Source organism: Lytechinus variegatus, chromosome 1, assembly GCF_018143015.1.
Source record: "Lytechinus variegatus isolate NC3 chromosome 1, Lvar_3.0, whole genome shotgun sequence".
Lineage (NCBI taxonomy): Eukaryota > Metazoa > Echinodermata > Echinoidea > Temnopleuroida > Toxopneustidae > Lytechinus > Lytechinus variegatus.
In genome coordinates, this window is record NC_054740.1 from 35268587 (window position 1) to 35295839 (window position 27253).

Here is a 27253-nt window from a genome sequence, read left to right on the forward strand (position 1 = left end):
ATTCGTTACCGATAACACGACGCGACGAAAGAGGGGAGGCCGTCTGCTCGACTACTGCTAGTAAAAAAGACATCATATTTTTCGACTTTAGACTTGGCCTATACCGAATTTCGACACCGACATCATCTTAGCTAGCAACATTTTAAGGTATCTATGATAATGTTAAGTGTGTAATCTGAGTGTACCGTAGATGTTCAACTCAGACATGGGGACATGCTAGCCTTGGGCCGGGCCGGGCTCGGGAGAGATTTGCCCCGGGGACCCCGACACGTCTTCAGTATGGTAGTGGATCGTATTATTACCGAACACTTTTCATGAATTTGATCATATCAAACACATTATTCCAATAAAATTCACCAAACTTTCACCATAAATACACAAATACCTACAAAATATAAACATGCAGAAATTTTGCCGAAATTGTTTTTTATTTTTACGACATCAGCTTCCAATCGGACCCCTCTTCGCAAGTGAAATATTTTGGTCACTTGAAAAGGTATCGTATTATTACCGAACGTGTGTTTTCTATGGGAAAAGTTGGGAAAACAACAAAGTCACTGATGAGCAGTACGTGTTCGGGCTGCCGCAGTAAGGGAGAGATGTGCCATTGGCATTGCCAGAGTGAGAGTCTGAGGAGTACCGGTACCGTGCCGTACGAGTGAGGAGTAGGTCTAGTCACTTCACGGGCCGCAGCCCAGAAGGTATGATGGGGGGACCTAAAGCTACGCACTTTGTTTTCAAACAATAAAAACTGTCCCAATTTTAATATTTCAACAAATTATATTTCACTAATTTGTGGCAAACATTCTAAAGATCATTAACCAAGTAGAAAATATCACAAAACTCACTAGGCCTATACGAAAATCCCGTCGTGTTTATCGAACACCTCTTGATTTCGCCGCCCGATGTAGAAGGGGTCCTAAAGCTACGCACTCGATTTATCATGCAAAAAAATAGTATTTCCTGTGCCTCAATTTCTAAAATATATTCAAATTATTATAGGATAAAATGAAATTAAAGCGAATATAACTCCAAACTTCCTAACAGTTGTTGGTTTTCTCTGCATTTAGAATTAGAGATTTACTGCAGCCTCTGACTGTAGAAAAATTTAATAGGAATTGTTCATCACTCTGCAGTCACAGTTCCACACACAGAGTGCGCATTTGCCATTGAAAACTGCATGCGCGCGCGATGAGTGGTGCGCAGCTTTAGGACCCCCTACCATACATGTAGCTCAGCTCACAGCAGCACAGCCGGCCCGGTACGACTTTAACATTATACAAATAATGCATGCAGCCGAGTGCGTTAGTGGAAATGCAGAGCACACAAGGTTTCTTAAGACAAGTTTAGATACATGTAGGTGCCGCACTGCCACTGTGGCTGCACAAGCCGCTTCCGGCGAGTGCCCAGTGAGCACCATCTGAAGAAACTGAGAGCTCTTTCTTTCTCTGCATTTACTTTTATGAACAACAGAGCAAGTTCATTAACGTTATCTGTTTTATAAAATAGCAACACAGAAACAAATTAAAAAGTTACAGTACCGGGTAACAGACTACACTCTACAGTATTTCTTCCAGGATTTCTACCGCACTGGTTTCCTTGAGCGTGCAATGTCAATTTTCGTCACGCACCTTTTGCACTGCCGTGCATGTGCACAAAAAAAGTTGAATCTCATGTGACGCGTATTGGCCAATTTCGATGCTTGAAATAATACACCTATTTTATAAATTCTCCTATCTGTTGCCGTGTTAAATTGGCGGTATCAAAAACATAATTTGTACAAACACTCAAACTTCTTAAGAATAAAAATGACCTGCACAGGAAAGAATATTATGCTCTACAAAATTAAAACTTAAAAAGCCAGTACAGGCAGTAGAGTAGAGGCGCACGGTGACGGTGCCAAGAAAGAGGCAAAGATCAACTCAGGAGACTGTCTCCCATGAGAGAGATTATCTTCATCAGTCAGAGACTTTCATAAAGAATTAGGGTAACCAATTTCAGAGACAGTCTCCAGTTCGGGAGACCAATTTTCTTTGTTTACATTTGCTGCAAAAGGATTATCTTGGCGGAAAATAAATATGTGATAAGCAGATTCCTCATGAAAAATTACCCCTTTTCACCGTCTATGTTAAAAATTCACCGTCTTTTGTTTTGTTTTTATAAGGATTTTTGTTGTCATCCACACACAAAACAAATGGGCTTCTGACCTCAGGCTCAATGGGACAAAATTTTGGGTATAAAAAAATCATGCTTTTGTTGGTATTGTTTCTTTTGTTCTTTTGAGATTGTCTCCCATATTGGCCGTGCACCTCTACTGTACATCGTGTAAGTTAGACTGATACTTTTGTTATCATCCACACACAAAACAAATGGGCTTCTGACCTCAGGCTCAATGGGACAAAATTTTGGGTATAAAAAAAATCATGCTTTTGTTGGTATTGTTTCTTTTGTTCTTTTGAGATTGTCTCCCATATTGGCCGTGCACCTCTACTGTACATCGTGTAAGTTAGACTGATACTTTGTTTGACAATTCTTTGAGTTCCATATAATCGTCTCTGTAAAATGGATTATCATATTGATAATCCATTTTACAGAGATGATATTGTCACTCGGATATCCCTCAAAAAGTCGCCATCTTGAAAATATCGAGTTTTGCGAGATTTGACTTCCGGGTGTTATTAGATGAAACAGCAATTTTCTTTCTTTTTGAGCATGATTTAAAGTTCGAAAAGTTCTTTTGATGCTGAAAATACGAAACGGGTGAGCAATATTGTGTTTTTTAAAGTGATATTTTGTTTGCATAATTCATGAATATTATCAAACATGAAAAAAAATTGATAGAGAAATAAGAAGTGAACAAACCAGAAGTCTCAAAATTCTTTTGTCATTTTGGGTGGGGGTGCATATGTAACTCTTTTTGAAATTCCATATAACTTCTTAAAAAGTAGCAAAATGCAATAATTACAATACAATAATTAATACATGTATGTGATTATAAATAAAGAGGCTTTTGATAGGAGGAAATTATAATTTGAAAACCAATTTTTGGCATTACTCCTAGGTGTTTAAGATCGCATGCTCGATCTTTAATGAGAATCATAAGTCAGAAATTTGAATTCCAGTTCATCGTGATTTTGCCGTGAACCAGAATAGCCTGGTGGCTAAGTCGCTGCCCGGAAAGCAGTAGATAAGCAGGTTTGAATCCCACTGGTTTCAATTTTTTCTGACTTATGATTTTCATTAAAGATCGAGTATGCGATCTTAAACACGTAGGAGTAATGACGAAAATCTGTTTTCAAATAATATGTGATTAATTAATAAACAGTAATAACAATAACATGATTGACAAGCTGTTCTTACAGTAATTCAGTATCATTGTTTTTGATCAACACAAAGTAACAACTGTGATGTTTATATTGAGATTAATTAAAATAATTAATCATTAATTAATTGATAATAATACAAAAACAATAATATTAATAGCATGATTGACATAATTTCTATCAGTAATTCAGTATCATTGTTTCGATCAACACAGAGTAACAACTGTGATTCATGTTTATATTGATATTAATATTGATAACCATAATAACAACATGATTGACGTATAATTTTTATCAGTAGACATAGTTAAGTATTTTTTTTTACACAAAGTAACAACTGTGATATTGATGTTAATTACAATAATTGATTAATAAATAATAATTTATAACCACAATATTTTTCTAGCATGATTGATATAATTTCTATCAGTATTTCAGTATCATTATTTTTTATCAATACAAAGTAACAACTGTGATTCATGTTGGTATTGATGTTTATGTTAATTACAATAATTATCAATGAATGATAATAATAATAATGGCACCATTGATGTAATAATTTCTATCATGACTGTTTCTTGATCAACTGATATCATGGAAGGGACAAATTGCTTGACTTATAAATTTGAATTCAGTAATAATTGCTAGAATAATTATAGTTATATATTGAAATAGGAATAAAAGAAATTTTGTAATGTGTAATCACAGTAATCTTCACAATGCTTTCTATTTATGATTTGTTAAAATTATAATAATATTCAATAATCAATCAGTCTACTTTGTCTACTTTAATAGTCATCAACATAATAATAATAATTCATATATTATTATCATCATTATTATCATTATTATTATGATCACCACCATCATTCATTTCAATTTGCAGCACGACACCATGCATGCATCCATCATTCATACTTATTCCATATTAAGCAACATGAATAATTTCAAGAGCAAAATTATAGTGTCATAATAATTGTTATTATTGCTTGTGTTTTATCTTGCACTAGCTTTGAATCATTGATCACATTTGAATTAAATGCTCAATTCGCAGACCATTACAGCAATAGATCTAAATGTTCCAAAAGTACCAGTGAGCTTAAAAAAATAATTCCAATGATAAAACTTGTTTATGGTACATGTACATACTGTAATATTTCAATGTGAATCCAAGTTTCTGTGCCATTTAAAAATATGGCTTCCATGAACAAAACTGTATTCTATAGATATTTAGACACATTTAAACAAAACATCTCTTATGAAACAAAATTCTTGAATTTTACTTGTAGTTACTTTAGTTCTTTATACTTATTTCGCACAAATTCGACAAAATTATTTTCGAAAAAACAATTAAACTTTCATAATTAACAGAGCTAAAATCATAATAAAAAGTAAACAACGAATGAATCCCAATGTGTCTGAATACCCAGAATAAAAGGAAGACACTGATTCGATTTTCTTGCGCTATTCCGAATACCACTCAAGCACTCGACCGAAGTGTTGATCGGAATGAAGCCATAATCGATTTGCGTGTTAACGATATGCACTCGCCATTCACTGCAATGCAATTACCTACCCCCACCTGATTCGTTCGCACTGTCGCTCGTGCAACTGCAGCACCTAATGTTAGGTGGGTGGGCAGGAAATACATAAGGGCGACTGGTGACTTGCCCTCATGACTCCCAAATCGACCATCTTTTCAAAATTTCCCAATTATCTGCCTCAAACAATATTCAATAGAGTTTAGAAGTTCAATTTTCTACATACTGCAGAATAATGAGAAATGCATTTACAACATAATTGCACAAAAAGTAGTCTTTGAATTGAGAGATCAGATGGTCCTTAAGTTTCAGCAATTGTGGGGGCGTTGTCGTTTAGTGGTTACGACTCTCGTCTTTCAATCAGAGGGACTTGGGTTTGAATTCCAGCTATTGCATGTTTCCTTCAGCAAGAAATTTATCCACATTGTGCTGCACTCAACCCAGGTGAGGTGAATGGCTACATGTACCTGGCAAAATTAATGAATGCACTTGGCGCTGGAAGGCAGCTCAAGCTAATGCGGGGATAATAATAATAATAATGACAATGTGCCTCAGGATTGATTACTTCTAGATAGATGGCACGATATAAATGCCTATCATTATTAATTGTCTCAATGTGGAAAAAAACAGCCCCTAACATGAGGCGATTCCATTGTTGGATAAGGCAAATCCCTGAAAACCTAAATCACCCCAGGCCAGTTATTTAAGTATCTTAACATTTGTTTCTTGACCTCAATGGTTCCGAAAAAACAACAAATTATTTTATTTGATATTTAATTAAGTTTTCAAAGGCATATTGTATTTTGAAATCCAATTTTTTCCGTTATCAGTTTTGGCCCCAAAATAAGGAAACTATCAAAGAGAAATAAAAATGACTGCATGCGATGGCGAGCGAGTTTGCTTGAACTGGCATGCTGCGTATTTAATGATTTTCATTAAAGATCGAGCATGCGATCTTAAATGAGTAATGCCAAAAAATTTGTTTACAAATTATTACCTCCTATTAAAGCCTTTTTATTTATTTACTATCTATTGTCCACAGCAAATGAGTCAGAAAGAAGAGGATAGAGGGTATTCGTATTCCAGTTCATCGTGACTTTAATAGCCGTGAACCAGAATAGCCTGGTGGTTGAGTCGCTGCCTGGCAAGCAGTAGATGACAGGTTCAAATCCCACTGGTTCCAATTTTTTCTGACTTATGATTTTCATTAAAGATCGAGCATGCGATCTTAAACACGCAGGAGTAATGCTGAAAATTTGTTCACAAATTATTATTACCTCCTAGTAAAGCCTCTTTATTTATTTACCATTAAGGATTTTGTTATCGGGTACCGTAGCAAAGCCATGAGCTGGTGCGGCGAATCCGCAACGAGGGTTTGATGTAATGAAAGTAAAATTGATTTCCTAACCTGGATAGATACATGTACTGGATGTAGAAATAAGTCACTGTCACAATATTTACATGTAGCCTACATTTTAGGTATCGGTGCATCACTTTGGAGGGGTTGTCCATATTAGAACAAAACCTGCATAATGAAAATGAGCATGAATGAATGATCAGTCATATTTGCATGATGATTTAAAATGAGAGTATCTGCATGACTCAGAATCAGCATACAGTCAGGGAAGTGACCTTAATATGACCTTTATGTAACCTTGGCCATATTAAGACATTTCAACCCAAAGCAACAGTATGAATCACTTTCATTGCTTGTCTGCAGAGTCTGTCTAGTGACAGGATGCTATTATTAGTGTTATTGATCAAGGAGGTTGAACATGTATTACCCCCTTGATCAGACATGCCTTTCTCATAGTTTACAGATAGCAATTCTTATCAGTCTCTTCTGAATATTTATTATACATGTAGATCTCAAGTTCTTTAGATTTTCTGGTTTAAACTACAATAAGCCTACATGTCACTAGCATTTTGATGACAATTATTACTGCAATTTTACCAATTGGAAATAAAAGGAGGAACGGAATTGATTGTAATGTAAGTGTCATTATGAACAGTACAAATATATGAAACTACATGTAATTAGACAAATGAACAACTAGGAAGTAGGAAAATGTGAACTACATGTATAAACACTTTAAACACTTTTTTGTATTATTGGATATAGGCCTATGTAGAGTGGATACTCGGTTAAGCGATCTCTCATGCAAATTCTAATGTGAAAGACAAATGTGTATCATTTTATATAGATCCATAAGTTCTTTCCTACCCTGAAATTTGAAATTTTATAAAAGAGAGCAAGGTTTGCCAGCCCATTTTGAAATGAAGCATATCATATGAGAAGCAGATAATCTTTACTCCTTTTCAGGATAACAGTACCTTGAACAATTCTTTTTCAGGATACCGGTACCTTGAACAAATCAGAGTTTTCTGGTTTGTCCTTGAGTCCTAGCTAAATCCAACAGCAAGATAGCCAGAAACTGGTCATATAAAATAAAAACTTTAGTGGGTATTAACAATTTTTAATGAACTTAATGTCCATACAGGCATACATGTAATTCATTGTCCATTTGAATTATGTTTCACTTTTGATAGCAAAACCATGGACCTATTACAAACTGAGTCTGTGATGTGCAGACTATCTCTCTTACAGTGTAAGTGACTCATACATAACATGTTTACATGGATGTAAACTTCAGCACATGATGATGACAGTTCATCCTTTACATAAAGACCTTTGACCTACATACTGGCAAGAATGAGCTTTGAGTTCATGATAACACTCAGAGTATTTGGATATAGTGGTGGTGTGAGAGTGGATGACTGTATCTGAGAGAGATTTGGTAAAGTATTGTTCCTCTGCACATACAAGTACATGTTGTTTTGTTTATCTTTTAGTCAATGTGACTTCTAAAGAGATCGTGTATTCTTCTCAAATGTCTTTGATGTATACTATTTGTATTCCTTGCATAGATAACTTCTATGGGATTTGATAGGGTTTAACTGCATTTTTCAGAAATGTGCAATTTCATTATTTTGATTTGTTTGATCTGCTTGATACTGTATGATATACATGAACCCCCCATCACAATTCCCAACAGCATTGTTCTCAAGTTGATTTTTTTTGTTTTGGTGCTATGGAGGTTTATACAAGTCAACTTATCTCTTCATGATATCTTCCAGCTTACGTTACAAGGCCCTGATTCCTGAAGACTTATGATCATGGTAACTACCATGGAAACCTTTGATGATTATTAGATGCTAAGCCTGGTTACCATGGAAATTACCATCATTAATTTGAAGCCTTTTCAATGAAGCTGCTTTCATGCGTAACACATGGTTTTTCAGCATTTTCTTAATGATAGACATACATATGTACAATGTTCCAATTTTATATCTCTGATGCATACTATAATTTAATCGATTCTGTCTTGCATTAAATTGGAAATGCAGGTTGTTGATCGGCAGAGGCTGGAAAGAACTTTGTCTTGATGTTAGCTGCAGCAAGAATCCAGCAAGATAAACTAAACCTGAAGGAGAGTGCATTGTATTACCTTGATAAAACTGGTCAGCTAGCTTCAATTAAGAAGAAGTGTATTGAAATACAGCAGAGCAATGAAGTAAGGAAACTATTTCGTTCAAAATCTACCTGTGTAAAATCTAACCAAGGACCCCATTTCATAAAGACATACGATTATGATAAATGTGCAATGGTAACATTGATTTTGATTGGCTGCTAAGCCCTGTTCCCATGGTATTTATCATAATGGCAAAGTTACTGTCATTTTAGGTGCTTTATGAAATGGGGCCCCTAATGGGGATTGTTTAATACACTGTATTTCCACATAAGCTACTTGCTGATCTAAAAAGTATTTAAGATATATACATGTATATCAATGGTAATGCCATGTTCATGCACATTCGTTAACATATCCATGTAAAGAGAAAATGCTGCATTACCTTGCTCCTGTCAGTACTGTGTAAGGAACAAACCTCAAGAATTTTATTCATATTTCATAATTAAATTTAGATGAACAAAAAAGTATATTAAACAGTAAACAGTGCAATTAATTCAGATTAATTCTGTTGTCATTCAGTTTTTTTTTCTTATTTCAACAGAAACAAGTCCAGATTTACAGCTTCCTTATCAACATTGATATCCAAGAATTATGCCAGATTGATGGTAAGCATTGATTTAAATGTGAGGTTTCAAATTTTGTTGATGTAATGGACATTGCCGATTAATTATTAAATTTTCAAAATGATACTTCGATTGATTCTGACCAGTATAGTACGGTATTGATATCGTTTCCATTACTTTTAAATGAGATATCAGCACCTTATGTCTTCTCCCATAGTCTATATGAAGTAAACACCTTCATCTGCATCTTCAACTCTTAGAGTCCGAAGCTTAATTTTAGGTACAGTGTTTATGAAGCATTTGAAAAAAAAAAACCTTTGGTTTTATTTTCCATAGTGATACATGTAATATGATTTCACATCATTTCCAATCATTGGTAAAGTTGAAATGGGAGAGTTAAAGAAAAATCCATTCAAATCCATTGAGTATTTGCTAAAGTGCCTTTTCTTTGCAGCTACGAACTTCTTCACATTTGCTCCAATAATTATACATTCATTAACACATTTGAAAAAAAAAAGTAAAAATATTCTAAATATGTTTTTATTTTTCTCTGTTCATTAAAAGCATATCATGTTTTTTCCTCTTTCGTTTAATAGCGGAACTCGCAAACATGGTTACTTGCAAGCCATCAGATGCATACACATTATTTCAGGAAGTGAGTACATTATCAAAAGAGTGTTATAGAACTGTATTGTTTGTAAACTGAACCCAGTCACTGCAAAATACTGGTACATTGATTTTGTTTTCTGAATCTTCATTAGATATTAAAAGACTTAAATGTAGAAAAGAATGTTTGCACCCTACCTAGAACAGGCTGAAGTTCCCTTTAAATCTGTAGTAAGATTATGCTGAGTTATCAGTTGAACGTATCAATGGTATGTTCATGTTTATACATGTCCCCCCCCCCCCATATATCAGGTATGTTTTACCACATCACACACACTTGGAGTCATTCCAAAGAGCATCAAACCAACTCAAATCCACTGTAATCTCATGCTCAAAGGCCTACCTACACTCCCTAGGTAAGTTGCATTCACATGAGGGGGTGTTTGATAAAGAATTAAAGGTCAAGTCCACCCCAGAAAAATGCTGACTTGAATAAATAGAGAAAATCAAACTAGCATAGTGCTGAAAATTTCATCAAAATCGGATGTAAAATAAGAAAGTTATGACATTTTAAAGTTTTGCTTATTTTTCACAAAACAGTGATATGGACAACTAGGTGACTCGGTTGATGATGCCCATCACTCACTATTTCTTTTGTTTTTTATTGTTTGAATTATACAATATTTCATTTTTTATAGATATGACAATAAGGACCAACTTGACTGAACCATGTAGTATTAAACAATGCTAATTCCACATGTTCAGGAAGGAATTAATCGTTATATCAGTTGACAATGAGGAGAAATTAGAATATTTTATATTTCGTATAATAAAATACAAAAGAAATAGTGAGTGGATGATGTCAGTCTCCTCATTTGCATACCAGCCAGGATGTGCATATAACTGTTTTGTGAAATTAAGTGAAACTTTAAAATGTCATAACTTTCTTATTTTACATCCGATTTTTGTCTCACCTGCGAAGCAAAGTGAGACTATAGGCGCCGCTTTTCCGACGGCGGCGGCGGCGGCGGCGTCAACATCAAATCTTAACCTGAGGTTAAGTTTTTGAAATGACATCATAACTTAGAAAGTATATGGACCTAGTTCATGAAACTTGGCCATAAGGTTAATCAAGTATTACTGAACATCCTATTAGAGTTTCATGTCACATGACCAAGGTCAAAGGTCATTTAGGGTCAATGAACTTAGACCATGTTGGAGGAATCAACATCGAAATCTTAACCTGTGGTTAAGTTTTTGAAATGTCATCATAACTTAGAAAATATATGGACCTAGTTCATGAAACTTAGACATAAGGTTAATCAAGTATCACTGAACATCCTGCATGAGTTTCACGTCACATGACCAAGGTCAAAGGTCATTTAGGGTCAATGAACTTTGGCCGAATTGGGGATATCTGTTGAATTCCCATCATAACTTTGAAAGTTTATGGATCTGATTCATGAAACTTGGACATAATAGTAATCAAGCATCACTGAACATCCTGTGCACGTTTCAGGTCACATGACCAAGGTCAAAGGTCAATGAACTTTGGCCGAATTGGGTGTATCTGTTGAATTACCATCATAACTTTGAAAGTTTATGGATCTGATTCATGAAACTTGTACATAAGAGTAATCAAGTATCACTGAATATCCTGTTTGAGTTTCAGGTCACATGATCATGGTCAAAGGTCATGTAAGGTCAATGAACTTTGGCCATGTTGGGGTTTTTTGGTGAATAACCATCATATCTCTGTAAGTTTATTGGTCTAGTTCATAAAAAGTGGACATAAGAGTAACCATGTATCACTGAACATCTTGTGCGAGTTAGAGTAGTATTCAAAGTCAGCACTGCTGCTATATTGAACCGCGTGATGCAGGTGAGACGGCCAGAGGCATTCCACTTGTTATGAAATTTTCAGTGTTATGCTTGTTGAATTTTTCTCTTTTTATTCAAATCAACTTTTTGTTGGAGCGGATTTGTCCTTTAAGTATAACTCTAAATCACTAGTTATCAAATTCCCAGATGCATAACTGCACTGATCAGATCAGGCTAATGGGATGTATTGATTAATCCATGAGAATATACATTGAGTATTATGTACACATTGGTACTTTATAAGCATTACTTTTAGACTTGAAACAAATAAAACTCTATGCCCGCTTTGTTCGACTAGAGTCGCATACAGCAGACTGCCAAGTTCCAACTCAAGTCACATTTTATTCACACTACACACAGAGTGCATTAAGTCTCTTGTTCATACACACATACAAAAATAGGGATGTGTGCATCGCATTGTACTGTGTAATCAATTAAAAGCTATCATGAGCTGAATTAGCACAGTCCATGCAAAACCCCTTTGAAAATTATGTGGCACAGGAGTGATTCTGTCCATGGCGGGCAAAGAGTTAATAAGGCTTTTTTTTCTTGGTAACTCATGACACGTGTGATTAATGAATGAATTCAAAGGGATTTGATGTCATTTATTTCTGAATGTAGCTTGCAATTCCATGTATTGATAGGAACATTTTTTTTTATTTGTTTAAGCCTTGATCACTCTTTTCATTCATTCTTATTTAATACTCATCTTCAGTGTTTCCAGTACCTCTGCCCTTGAAATTAAAATCAACTATGGATATTTTTAGAAAGCTGTTATGGTTCTAGTAATGATATGATTGATATTTATCGGAAGGTGAAAAAATATTGTGTATCATTTTATGCTCAGCAAATTTTATAAGTGGTATTGAACTTTCCTATTAAAAAATGTAGCTTCATATTGCGACCAAGAGATTACTTTGCATCCAAGTTTGCATCCCGCTTTTACCAGTTTGTAGGCGTGGTGTGTAGTATGACTTCTCCTTTCAAATATACGTAAGTGTTTGCTTATTGTATATTACTTTCACATAAAGTATACATTTGTATGATACATGTTAAGTGTATAACTCACGTCAAAGATATTTTCTTATTCAAATGAAGAAGATAAATGCCAATGTGTAGATCTGGGCTCCATCTTACAACAAAGAGTTACAATTGATCCAATACCATCTTAACTCTATGGAAATCCATTAGTGTCATAATTTTTTCTACAGGAAATTTGCACAATAACCTTTGTAAACAAAGAGAAGCACAGTGAATTTTTAAGAAAACAATCATTGCATGAATATACAATCATAACTGGAAAATATTTTGAACAAACATGCAGAATAGATGTTGACGTTGCTGGCTATCCATAGTTGCGATTGATCAGATTAATTGCAACCCTTTGTAAGATGGGCCCCAGAAGAAATTTAGGGAATTGAAAATTTAAAAAATAGAAATTTTCCCTCAATAAAGACAATTAGCAGTGGCATTCTGATTTTTTTCTGTTTTTAACTTGATGATAAAATCTACTAGTAACGCTTCCTGCTGTATTTGGAAGTTCAAAATAGAAAAGAATGTTTGAAAAATCGTCTCCATGCAAGAATTGTGACTTATCTTAACACAAAAAAATTAGCCTTATCTGATAGGATGGCAGCCAACTAAACAAAATATCTTTGCATGCTGCTATTTATGTAAAATCCTTTCCTTTTAGATGACAGAAATGCAGTCTAGATGTATTTATATTATCAGAATGCGTATAATGAGATACTTTATTTAAATAAGCATGTCATATAGGGTTCTTACGGTATCTACTTGTTTTTTTTTCCTTCATTGCAAAAACATGCAAGTTAACTTGATATTTGTTTTGTTTTTGACAGTCGATGTGCCAAATATAGATGTCCAATTTCTGAATGCTATGGATCAGATGAAAACACATATGTTAGGTTGCACACTGCAGGAGCCAAAGAGACACAGACTGTTAGGTAATGCTATCAACCCTTTCATATCATTACATCTTCATACATTTAGAGTGAAAAGTCATCATGAGTTTTCTTCCACCTTTTGTACCTGTGAAATCAAAATATTTTTGTTCCAATGATGTATTGTTCCAATGATGTATTGAATATTTCTTCATTTTAATCAGTAGTGCATAATAATGAAAGGGAGAATTAAAGGAGTTCAGAGAGTTTCATAAGGATATTGATTGTTATTTCCCCTTGAATGAATTAATTACAATTTCAGACATGCATATTGATTGTTTTTTCCCCTTAAATTAATTAATTACAATTTCAGACATGCATATTGATTGTTATTTCCCCTTAGATTAAGTAATTACAATTTCAGACATGCATATTCAACCATTATGATGTTGCAACGTAATTGCTCCTGGATATCAGCTATTCACTGCAATATTAGTGGAATGAAAAAAAACGTTAATGAAAGCCCTTGAACTGATCAAAATTACATTTTCAGGATGAATTTATATCAGATTAAAAAATATTCAACGGTAGAATGTGAAGAATAAGGCTAGATACTTTGATTGTTATACCAGGAACATAATTATGCATTTCTGTGAAGTTGATGAGAGAATTTTACATTTTCTTTGTGCATGTGTTTTCTTGTGTTCCTTACCATTATTTACAATAAATTAAAAACGAGATATGCATAGTGCATAGTTATATAAGGATATTTAATTAAAGTTATCAAACTGTGTCATTTTATTGCAGGAATGATTTCCATTGCTTCTATTGTGGTACTCTCCTTGTTGAAGATGTGAATGGTAGAATCATTGGAGGTATGGCTCGCTAAGGAATTATCATATCTACATGTATCTTAAATTAGATCTGGGGAAAGCTAATGCTGTAATTCATTTATAATAAGGAATGATGGACAATTAATGCTGATTTTGTTCGAATAACAATATAGAAGCTAAAACTTAGCTACATAAATACCAGCAGTTTTTATTGGAGTTTGGTTGACCTCATTCTATTGAGAGCTCATTTACATAATTGGCAAGTATCCGGAAAAAAAAACACATCAAGGTCCTGTTTGACAAAGGGTTATGATTGATCCAATTGACTTCAACTATATGGGAATCAATCATGTTCATTTTTTTCCTACAGGAAAGTTTGCATAATTTTGTAAAAAAAAAAGAAAAGAGGAGCACAGCTGAATAGTAAGACAATGATGAATGTATATGCATCGTATCTAGAAAACATTTAAACATACATATGCATTTTAGATGTTGGTGTTGCTGGCCTTCCATAGTTATGATTGATCAGATCAATCACAAATCTTTTGAAGACGGGGCTCAGGTTAACAACTGTAGCCTCTTGAAATCATAAACCTCAAACTATCATGTGGATGGGATTGATAAAAGAGAGCTTCATCACCCACTGATTTAGATAGAAAGCTTTGTCAAGGGATGGTTCAAGCTGTGTTTATATCCATACAGGAAATAATCAATTGAATGCATGGTTGCTATAATGACTATGTTAGCTTAGAAATGCTGTGCATACATTGTGTGTTATTAGCTTTCCAAGACCTCAACCTTATGCCTTCCTGACTTCCTGTATGTTATTGTAATAATGATCTCATCGCAGGAAGCCAATGATTTCTGCTTTTAATATTTATTCATGCATTGCCATTGTTGCAATTTCTCATGAATTCACTGTAAGAGAGTACTGAAGTGTAACATCATAAAAACAACAGCTTTCGCATTTCACCCATATATCATATCTAATTGTTTAGATTCAGGCTAATCATACGTTGAAGTCACTGGGGCTAATTATGTACCCATGTGGTCTTATGAGCCTCATTGAACAGAGTTCTACCAAATCGGGTTTGTTGATATTTTATCATGCTTCTCTGATAAATGAGATAAAATGCAATGAAATGTTAAAAGAAATATATAAATATGACATCATCGCTTTGGTACTCCTGAAAGGTGGTTGGGCTGGATTTCCCTTTAGTAGTATCTTTTATTATTATTTATGTTTTACTTTAGAACGGCTCATTGTTAAGATGGTGTGCAAAGATGCATTTTATGAAGCTTCATGTCCACAGTATCATCAGTCTATAACAGTGTACATCAGAGGTGAGATATGATATTTTATAGTTAAAGTTACCCATAAACCCCATTTCACAAAAGATGTTTAAACTATGAGGGGAACAAAACCATGGACTATAAGATAGAGATTTCATGTATGATCGCAATTCATCCAGGCATGGATTTAGCACCCTTTGGCAAAAGCATGCATTCATTATTGGACCTTTCCCAGTTCATGCTGAAGTATGCACAATAATATACACAGAATCTGCATAGTCCATGGTTTTGTACCCCCAACTAATTTATTCTTTGTGAATTCCAGCTATTTACCATGGGATCCCAGTGGTACATGTGTTAAGTCTATGGGATTGACTAATACACATAACAGGTTCAGTAACTAATTTTAGAGATATTTATTATGCACATGAAGCACCTCCTTCCTTTGCTCAAACCTTTAAGATCAGTGCATTCTATTGAGGAGGTTTTGAAATTTGCCTTGTCATAGCCAAAAAGTCTAATGGACCTGTGTAGATGTCAGAGACTAAAAAAAAGATTTTCATTTTTCAGTGAGATGGAATATTTAAATTCACGTGTTTGCTTTCTGCCTGTTTGTGAAATTTGGTCTGATACTCACAAGAAAATAACACTTGGAAAAGTATTTGTAAAATGACATTGGAAAGATAATTTCACTAGCTTCTACTTTATCCCAAATAGAACTCTAAGCTTCGTATTTGATTCATTTTACTGTCAGAAGAATTAAGTAGAATACTATTTACTCACACAAAGAAATAACAACTATGAAAATAAAGAAAATGCGTGAACAGCATAGACTGAGTGTGAACAATATATAGATCCAACTTTATTTGTCACAAAGTTGTTGGCATTTTCTCATTAAGGTGTGGGCTAATTGATTTTTGTCCTATTCTATGATTGTGCCATGAATTTTTCATTGTTAGTCTTATCTTTTTGTGACCTTTGACCTTTTAGATGACCTGATTCCCTCAGTCTTCCTTGGTGGGTGTTTCAATGTGGTTGGAATACCTACAATAGAAAACTCTGGTTCAAAGATGTCACTTGCATTTGAGGTGGGTGTAACTCGCACAAATATATATTTGAGGACCACCTCTCCCCCCTCCCCCCACAAAAAAATAATGAATAAAAAATGAAATAAATGATTGAAATAAAACATATATTACAAATTAAAAATGGAAAAATATGCATGAATTGTAGTGTGTAAAAAAAAAGTATGAATTATTATGCAAAGCTGAAGACGAAGATAAGCCTGCTGATAGCCATTTTGTGCATGGTAAATCAAATGATAAAGTCATTGTTGATAACAATTTCTGTTGTGAAATGACTTGTTTAGCTGTTTGTTAATACATTGTGAAAGTCATATTTTTCCTTTGTCTCTTTCTTCACTCTGTGTTTCATTGACAGGCAAACAACATATTGCTGGTAAGTGAGCTTTGTCTTCTAAATTTCTGATGTTGGTTATAGAACAAAGTTGATTTCATTATATCAAATTTAAGCACCAAGTTATTATGAAAAGGGTGTATGATAAGATAGGATGGGTCTATATCAACAATTTTAATTTAGTTCTACAGTATCATTGATTAAATTATGATTAGCGTAATATTGAACCCTGTATGCAAACAATGATATCGTCATATATTTGTTGATAGATTGAAGAGCCAGCCAACGCACTGATGCCAAAGAATATCCCAGAGATTATCAATCAACTCTATACAGGTGTGTATGTGCTTCTATTCTATTGAAACTCGGCTCTATGAATATTCATTTGATAAATTTTCTCATTGACCATGCAATATGAAGTAATGATTTTAACAATTCTCATTATTTTACCTTCATATAATGTGAATGTATTATGATTGGGCATGCATTAATTGGTTATATTTTCATTTGTATCGCATTTTTCTGAATTTCTGACATGTCTGTCTAGATGTTATGAAAACTTTTGAATGATAGATAGTATACAAATAATGCACGTAAGTGCATGCATGCAGAGCCAAATAATGAACGATGTGTGAGAAGAGCCAATGGATATACCGCACCGAGGTCAGCAGGACCGAGTGCAGTATATCTATTTGGCAAGTCGAGCACAGAGTTCATTATTTAGGTCCTCTATGCATAAGAATGCGTGTATTGTTTGTTTTATACAACCCCCCCTCACCCATGTTTAATACTGAGTTGCCCCAAATGTTATATTTGATCTAAATTCTAGATAATTCCAGAACTCGCACTATATCCTGCACTCTGACATGAGAGTGCAGGATAGTGCCATTTGGATGCAATAGTGCACTTCGCTGCATATCATGTGATCCGATTTGAACCAATCACATTACAGAAAATTCTTGGGAGTTGTATAATAAATAACAATCCTTCCCGGTTCGCCTTCCTGTGTTGAAATAAATTACTCCTTGTCATGTGTGGGGGTATACTTTATGCCCAGTTTCTTCCAGTTTATGAATGGAACGTGTGTATAACTCAAATACATACAGAGAAATTTTATTGTCGACACGGACCATCATTCACAATTAGTTTATGCAAAATTTTTTCAGAAAGGATGGATGAACCTGATTGTTGATTTATGAGCAATTTGATATTTTACCCACATTTACCTTTACAGATCGTGTATCATCTCCATGGAGTTTCAGTTCAAGCATGGCATACTTGTTTGCTCCTGACATAGCACCACATGGAACCTTTCACAAACTCAAACTCCACCTTCTGCTAAGCCTCATGCAGACAACACAATGTGAAAAGGTGAGATATTTTTATTCATATTTGCTTGTTACTAAGTCATTCTACTATCAGTGAAGGTTTTTACCTAAGAAGAGTGATATTTTTGTGTATGTTGTAGTGTTGGAAGGGGGGGTGGAGTTTACTAGCTATTCTTTTTTTTTATTATTCAAGAATGAATTTCATAGCCATTATCATTGGGGATTTATGAGTGCCTTGAGAAGTAACAAATTATCATGCTGATATTAAGAATTTGCATGATTATTTAAGCTTCAATCATATTATACCCCTTTCATAAACCCATCCTCCAATTATCCGCCTGAGAGTAATGCGGACAATTCAATAAAAATTGCATTCACAAACTCTGAAAATAATCCGCACTATTTTTTTACGAGTGCCCGACCTGAAAAAGGCAGATAATTGTCACGGCAACTTCACATGCCCCCTCCGATGGGGTTGCGTTGCAAAAGGGTGACCTTGTGACCGCACCATGGCAATTATCCGCATTACTTTTGAAATGCGTTCATAAAGTCAAAATCTGGTCCCGATGCTGCTATTACCGGTATGCGGATAATAGCAGCATTGACATAATGCGGATAACTCTGGTCCTCCAATTTTACGACCAAATTATGCTGCTATTATCCGCATAATTTGGTTTATGAAAGGGGTATTAGAGACATCAAGATGATCTCTCAGTTATACCCCATACGGTTTTTAACTATATATTTATATTTTATTATTTAGTCATTTCAGTATTCTTATACAGTAAATAATATTTTGGTTTGTTTTAAATGATGTATTTATGTGTGTTATACCTGTTGGTTTATTCATATATGTATGTTTTATATCTATACTGTATTTGAATAAATAAACAAACAGAAACTGATTCATATCATCAACTTGAAACATTAAATAACTTTGGCAGGCTGTAGCATTCAGCATCAGTTTTAGCACAGTAGAATGAATGAATGAATTGATTGATTAATCAACAAATTAATGTACAACAAGCATCAAATTCATTGATTAATCAGTAAAATGAACAACATTGTAAACTTGAAAAATAAACACCATTTTTTGTAAATAATTGTCCATTACCTGTCATTCTCTATCAGATCCTAGATGTACTAGCTGTCGGCAAGGATACCCATATACTACATAGACTAATGATGCATGCAGCATCGTTAGTTAATCAGCAGGTAACACATGCTTCATCCACGCCCATATTTGGTCATATTCAAAAGGATCCACAGACTGGTACATGCATCATTGAAGGTAGGACTGGAAGATGATTCTTGTAACTGTTCATGAATTAAACATAACTTGAAAAACAACTGGACTATCTAATCATTCAGATATTGATTCCTATCTATACTTCATGTAACACTTTATTTTCATTAGTTTTCTTAAGTGCTTTTTACATATTTACTCATTGTAAAACACCATATATGCTAATATGTTTGCTATACTTTTAGAAAAATTTCAATTGGAAAGTATTTATGATTTTCTACATTACAGATTAATTATTAGAAATATAATTGTAGATTTTTAGATATTTGCTCTAACATAATAAACTTTGGTTCATATTTTTGTATTCAAGACCAGGTAAACACATGAGAGAGACATTCAGATATTCATTCAGATAATCATTCAGATATTGATTCCTATCTATACTTCATGTAACACTTTATTGTCATTAGTTTTCTTAAGTGCTTTTTTACATATTCACTCATTGTAAAACACCATATATGCTAATATGTTTGCTATACTTTTAGAAAAATTTCAATTGGAAAGTACTAATAATTTTCTTCATTACAGATTAATTATTAGAAATATAGTTGTAGAATTTTAGATCTTTGCTCTAACATAATAAACTTTGGTTCATATTTTTGTATTCAAGAGCAGGTAAACACATGAGAGAGACAGATATTAAGTGTTTTTTTTTTCATTTATGAACATATAATGCAATATTATCACTAGCGTATCCAGCACCAACTATGATAATGAAATGTATGGGCTTATGCACGAGCATGATAGAGTCACTGTTGTCCCCAGACAATTGGGACCCATGAAATGCTATGTAGGATCTGATGCTGGATACGTGCCTGATTATATTCCTGAAATATTTGAGATATAATGAATCATATAACTGAGACATTTTGTAATATATATACTGTTTCCAAAATGATTTTTTTTTCTAATTTGTAACCTCTGCACTGGTGTGTTCTAACACAATCGGAACAAATTGATTATGATTTATTGAAAGAAATAGATCAAAATAAAAAGTAACTTTAAAATGAAAGTTACATGTAAGTGAAACCAGTATGATACAATTTTGTGATTTGTGAATTATACTGGTCATATACATGTAACACATACATGTAACTGTATGCTAGGTGAATTATACTGAACACATACATGTAACAAACTAGAATTTTGATACAAATTTATTATATTTTTGTGCATGTCTAGCTGGCTCTGTAGTACTTGCACACCATGGAGTGTGTTTACTAGGTTGCTTGGATACATGGAAGAAAGATGCAAAGGAAAAACTGAGGGCAGGTAAACCTCTTAATATCAGAAGACAAATTATTTCTTTTTTATTATGTATCTGGGCTTATATTTCACATAATAGTAATCTTTTAGATTTTTCATTCAAATAAGTAAATGATACCCAAAGCATAATGAAAATTTCATCAAAATTAGATGGCATTTTAGTATTCTATTCAATTTTCCAGAATATAATTTTTTCTATCGAAATCATCCTGTTGTTGGGTCTGACATGACCTTTAATATCTATTTTCATATCATTGAGCTATCAAACCCAATACAATGGTGTATTGAATCATACAAAGAAACTTTTATAGTGTCATATGGTTTAAGATCATGAATTGATTAATAACCAATGTTGCACATATATATTATTGATTTATGTTTCGGTCACCCAAAATTTCACTCATTTAATTCAAGACAAAATTCACATTTTTATATTTTTAACAAAAATTAATCTTGTATGTGTGTGTATGTGTCATGAAATGACAAAAAGTCATTTAATTAGTCATGAAATTATAAAAAAAAATGTAACCATTGCAAAAAGCAATCAGCTTACGAAGTACATTATTCTCTGCTATACTCCAGCAACGGACAATAGGGTGATAACATTGACTGTCCCACGTACTGTAGATGCTGGTCCTCTACAGATACATACCTTACCTCTTCAATCAACTTTGTGGGCATATGCTAGTCCTGATGTAAGAAAGATGAAAGCAGATCTGTTTGTGGCACAGGTAAGAAATTTATCCATTTTGTGCTGTACTTAACCCAGGTGAGATAAATGGGTACAATGTTGGATTTAATCCGTGAATGTCTTAACGCCTTTATGGCAGCTAAGCCGCAGATCAGCTAATGATATGCTATTTATTGGGGGCATTAGAGTACACAGTAGGTGCATTCTATGAAACCTATTATTTTATTTCAAATACTATAGGCTAGTGAATAGATGTGGGCTGGTTTCATGAAACTGTCAGAGGGACAAGTTTGCTGACATACCATAGAAACACAAATTATGAGACATGTTTCTGTGAGGTGGCCAAATTAGATTTGTGATGAGTTGGAGAAATAGACCCTTATTTTATACCAAGCTATTAGAAATTATGCAATTTTTTGTGGGAATCTATGCAATTTGCCTGTCAATAATTCCCTTGGTGGATGAAATACAGTACTTTTATAACAGTCTTGAATCTTATGTACTTGTCATTATGCTTAATAATCATCTAGTTTATTGGTACATCCTTTGTTCTAAAAGTATTAATGTTGCTGTAATTTAACAGGTAAACAAACTTGTTCATCTTTAAAAAAAATATATATATAAATAAAATGGAGTGATATTGGGTTTTCACTTATTTATCCACAATGGGATTTGTCTTTATTACAGCTTCATATTTTTACTATTATGGTCAAGGAAAGGTTCTATTTTTTTTTGGAAGAAAATATGTCTTTTCATTCTATATATCTTAAGTTTGTTATATTTTTTTTCTCTAAATTCAGACTTGTTTTTGTTATGAAGATGGTCATATTTGAAATATTTAATTGATTGATTGTTGATTTTTTTTTTCAGGATATTGATGATAATTCCAAAAAGATTCCAGAGTAAGTTCTGCTGCTTCCTATTCAACTCTTCTGACAAAAAATTTGTTGAAATTACATATCTGGAAAAAATGTTAAACATTTACATAAAACTACTTTTTTGCTTATTATTTTTCTTTCAATTAATTATATGCAAAGGCTTTAGCATGGTATTAATTTGGTGTGACAACAATAAAAATTAGTTTGCCTCTTCTCTCTCTTATTTTCATTTATTTATTTTTTCCAATCAACTTCCATAGAGGCTTAGTATGGTATGAAATGTGTAATAACAATGGGTGTACAAGAAACTGATTAAATTTACCTGTATATTTTCCTTAATTTCAGTTATTTTTTCCAAAACTCCCTGCAGAGGATTCAGCATAGTAGTAATGTATGATAACAATACACAGACAAGACTTAAATTATTTTACACCCGTTACTTTCTTTTAATTTTTTCTTTCAATGAAATGTTTTTTTAAGAGTTGAACATGGTATTAATTTGTGATAACAATGAGCATGCAAGAAGCTAATTAATCAGTACCCATTTGCTACTTTTATTTTTTAAGTGAACTTTTTGCAGAGGCTTCAGTATGTTTATTGATCAGATACAAGACTCAGATAGTTCTTGCCCTGTATGTCACTGTAAATCTTTCGATGTATTTTTTTACAGAGGGTTCAGTATGGTAGTGATGTGTGATAACAATGAACAGACATGGGATGAATTCAAGGAAGCAAGTCTGATCCATCAAGCTTTGATTGGTGCTATGAATGCCACACAGGATCAACCACATCAAGTCATTTCAAATCAAGACTTTAGACAGGTAAACCCTACACTAATAATAATGATAATAGGCATTTATATAGCGCCATCTATCCAGAAATATTCTATTCCGAGGCGCGTTGTTATTATTATTACCCCGGCTATAGCTCGAGCTGCCTTTCAGCGCTCATGCATTCAAGGAATTAATCCTGCCGGGTACCCATTCACCTCACTTGGGTCGAGTGCAGCACAATGTGGATGAATTTCTTGCTGAAGGAAATTACGTCATGGCTGGGATTTGAACCCATGACCCTCTGTTTCAAAGTCAGAAGACTTATCCACTGGGCCACAACGCTCCTCACTCACACTCAGATGAATTTTTGTGTTTGAATGTAGCATCAAGTTGTTTCAAATGAAGATGGCTTTTTGTATTTGTACTAGGATGATTTTGTATTGTCCACCTGCTCTGCATAATTCAATGAATCATGATGACTTTGAAACGGCTCGGTACAACCATTGTTTTTTTTTTTTACTTTTGTAGAAAGCAATTTCATGTACTGTCTGCTGTATTTGTAGCTTTTGTTCAGGGAAAAGTACAATATAAAAAGATGCAATTTGTGATAAGTGTTGTCAAAAGTAAGGTCATTGTTTTTTTTTAAATAACCTCAACAATTACCATCAATAAATTTTTTTTCATCAATAGTTTATTTAGAGCCTTTTGGAAGCAAGATCACTAGGATTATTTTGATTTACGAGATTGTTCCTATTTTGTGTGCATTGTGTGTATCATAACCACATGATTTGAATTTAAAAATAATTTCGTCTCCTCTAGTTCATTACCCTTGCAAGCCAGCAGCCTGCAGAACTGACCAAAGCCGCCCAGCAGCTTATAAAGGGATACTTTGTGGGGAGTAGAAGGGTGCGATCATCTGGTGTGAGGGGTACACCATTCCCCCCTGCTGCTCTCAAGACCCTGTAAGTTTATTTTGACTATCTGTAATTGAACAAGTGTTCTATGTACATTGTACGTAATGGGCTAATGATCATAATTGTTGAATTCCTATTTGGAGAAATACTAGAGCAATGTTCAATTTTGTATACCTGATTGTGCAAAATTGTATTGATATGAACTTGGAAATAATGTGATATCTTGAACAAGCTCATGTGAATTATGGATTTAGCTGTTGATAGATTGGAGTAAGCAATGATCACTTACTTTTAAATTTGCTTATTACTTTTCCTATTATCTTGGTAGCTCTCGGGGCTATTAGTGATCAAAAATAAAAAAGACCAGTATTAAAAGTAGTTCCTATAGTTTTGTACAGAGGAAACTCACAAAAAGCTTCAAACAAGCTAAAAATATTCAGATGAAGTTAACTTTTATTAAATAACAACTGAACTCTCACATCCCTGTATCAGAGTCATAGATTTAGTGAATATAATGTTCAGGTTTTGTAATTTTGCATTTTCATCAATGCTTCAAACAAATCTTATCATGGTTGTGTACAGTTGAGTGACTATATATTCACAGGAATTAAGCAATGAAACATCATTCCGTCACATTTTCTCTTCTGTAAATCAGAACAAGTATGGCAGCTGCCCATGCTAAGCTGTGCCTCCGTAAAGATGTAACAGAGAATGATGCTACACTAGCCATTATGCTTTATGAGGAGTCAATCACTGCTAGATTTGGTAAGTCTACTCTCTACAACCATTGCAATGATTACTTTTCAAACATATTCTGAAGTGTTGTTGGCACCTTTTTCATGTTTTGCGGGGTTTACGGGTTTTTTGTGTGTGGGTAAGCACACACAAGATGTAACTTTGGGGAAAATATTCCTTCCCTTCAAGAGAAATTAGTTATAAAAAAAAATGAGAATGTGGATGAAAAAGATATAAATTCCTGTATTATCAAGAAAAAAAATGCACAGGTCAATATCTATATGGTTATGGTCAACTCTGATTATAATACACATTTTATGTGGGGTTATTAAAGATTATTAATTGAATTATTGTATTGATTTCAGGTTACTCAACCCTAAATGTACACCCCTGCCCACATTTCAGGGACAGCAACATTAGTAACTATCTAGGCTCAGAGGTAAGAATCATTCAGCTCTTGTTATGCAATGTAACTGTCCTCCATTTTTATTAATGATTCTGCTGTTGTTATTGATAATGTTGCGGCTTTTGTTTTTGTTGATGTTACTTTCATTATTGATAATGTTGCTGTTGATTTTGTTGATGATTCTGTTGTCACTGGCTGATGCGTCTGTTATTGTTAGGGTTAAATCTGTTTTTGCTGCTGATGTTCAAATTCATAATTAAATACAAATTTCATTTAACTCCTGGGCATCTAAGTAAATAGAAATATGAAATATGACCTTTAAGCAACACTATTGGTAATTTTGTATTAATGGCTTATTTCTCACCTTTGAAATGGAAATGTGTAAGATGTTTGCATTGCAATGTATCTGTAGTATCATCCTCAGTACAGATTTTTTAATTCCGAGCAAAAGCCAAAGTGGTATGACTATCTATAATTAAAAAGTTTCTTCTGTCAAATTGTTTTTTCTTCAGAATGACCTTCGTATGCAGCAGTTTCAGGAGCAGTTGCGAAGATTCTGTGCAAACCACGATCCCAACTTCAGTATTCATTCTCCAGAAGATTAACTTATCACATGGGATTAGAACATACAGGAAAGGAATTTAGACAATTGTAGATGGACCCTTTTTCCTAGTGATCAATCTTGATCTCATCAAATGGAATGCCAGGATTACAGTAGCCTTCTATTAAACATATTTTTGGAAACTTGTTTAATGAAACCAGGTCACTATAAACTTGACTGTCTTAATAGAAATCATCAAATTCTGATGCAGGATATAATTATATATATCATTAAAATCTTTATTTTTTGGTTTGTTTGATATTTGTCTGTATAAGATTTATTTAAGTCAACATTGTACAAATAGTTGTATAAATGCATTTGATTACAGATAAAAGTAATATTTGTGTTAATATTAATGATCCTATGATTACACACGAGCATTTATACATCAAATTTGTTCCAAAATGTTCTTTTATGCAACACATTGATTTTTCATGCTCTTCTTGAAAGAAATTTGAATGTTTGATATGGAAATTGAAAGTGTATTTACCTTTTTTCATTGACAGATTATATATTTATTAAGTTTTGTTTGTAAATATTCCATATTAGAGTTTTAAAAGGAATGTTCATTTTGAATTTATTTTTAAAGATATATATTTGAATAGTTTCATCAATATATGATTGTATTTTTAATCTGGATGTTTTTATGCAAGGTTGAACCTGAAGAAGTGTACGCTAAGCAGTAAAGCTTTCTAATTATTTTTGTTGACAAATATGCATATATTTATTAGAGTTTTATATAATAATATATACTCATTTATTTATTCATAAGAGATTTATCATTAAAAAGAAACTAGTGGGAAAGATACAATGCTTGAGTGTATATAGTAGACATTAGTGTAAAATCTCCAAATGAATAAGACATTGTAGTACATGTATTACATTTTTACAGCCTTTTTTCTGTTCAGAAGAGTGCTTTCTATATAATGTTTTCTATTTATTACAAATGGACAAGCATGCCAGGTGCATTGGTTATAGTCACATATTTTTTTTTTCTGGTTTAAAAAGCTATTTTTGCCTTCTTTATAATATAATCAGCTTAACTTGCCATATTTTGTATTGCGATTATTGCCTTTCATTGCCTTTGAGATATATGTAAATGTGTATGTATTAAGCATAGTTCTTTTTTATTGTGGTCCAAGACTGAGGTAGTTATGACCCTATGCAAATCCCAAATCAGTGACCAAACTATTCCCCATGGAAAATTCTTACTATAGTCCACCCAGAATATCTTGCACCTTTGATGCACATTTTTTTTTCATTGCAAACTCTATGTAATGGACAATGTTACCAAGATTCATGCAAAATAACATGATTTTTAGATGGAGGGCATTTATATGAAATAAGAACCCTTTTTTTAACATTTGACATCCATTTGTCTCCAGGTTCACTTTATAATAATAATAACGGCATATTTACCCAGGGTAGCCACTTCAGTTCCGAAAAGCATTCTACCAGCAGGCCC

The 27253-nt window shown here is 33.5% G+C and overlaps 1 protein-coding gene across 1 annotated transcript; it reads left to right on the forward strand.

The window, feature by feature from the left end:
- LOC121412645 (minichromosome maintenance domain-containing protein 2-like) lies at positions 1–27253 on the forward strand. Its single transcript, XM_041605425.1, has 22 exons — positions 1–147; positions 8273–8439; positions 8939–9002; positions 9557–9615; positions 9879–9982; positions 12339–12440; positions 13307–13411; positions 14156–14223; positions 15436–15525; positions 16465–16562; positions 16915–16932; positions 17160–17226; positions 18125–18261; positions 19350–19509; positions 20707–20796; positions 21373–21521; positions 22352–22383; positions 23030–23180; positions 23952–24094; positions 24702–24811; positions 25147–25220; positions 25700–27253. The coding sequence occupies exons 2-22, from the start codon at positions 8311–8313 to the stop codon at positions 25790–25792; spliced, it is 2043 nt and encodes a 680-aa protein (XP_041461359.1). The 5' UTR covers positions 1–147; positions 8273–8310; the 3' UTR covers positions 25793–27253.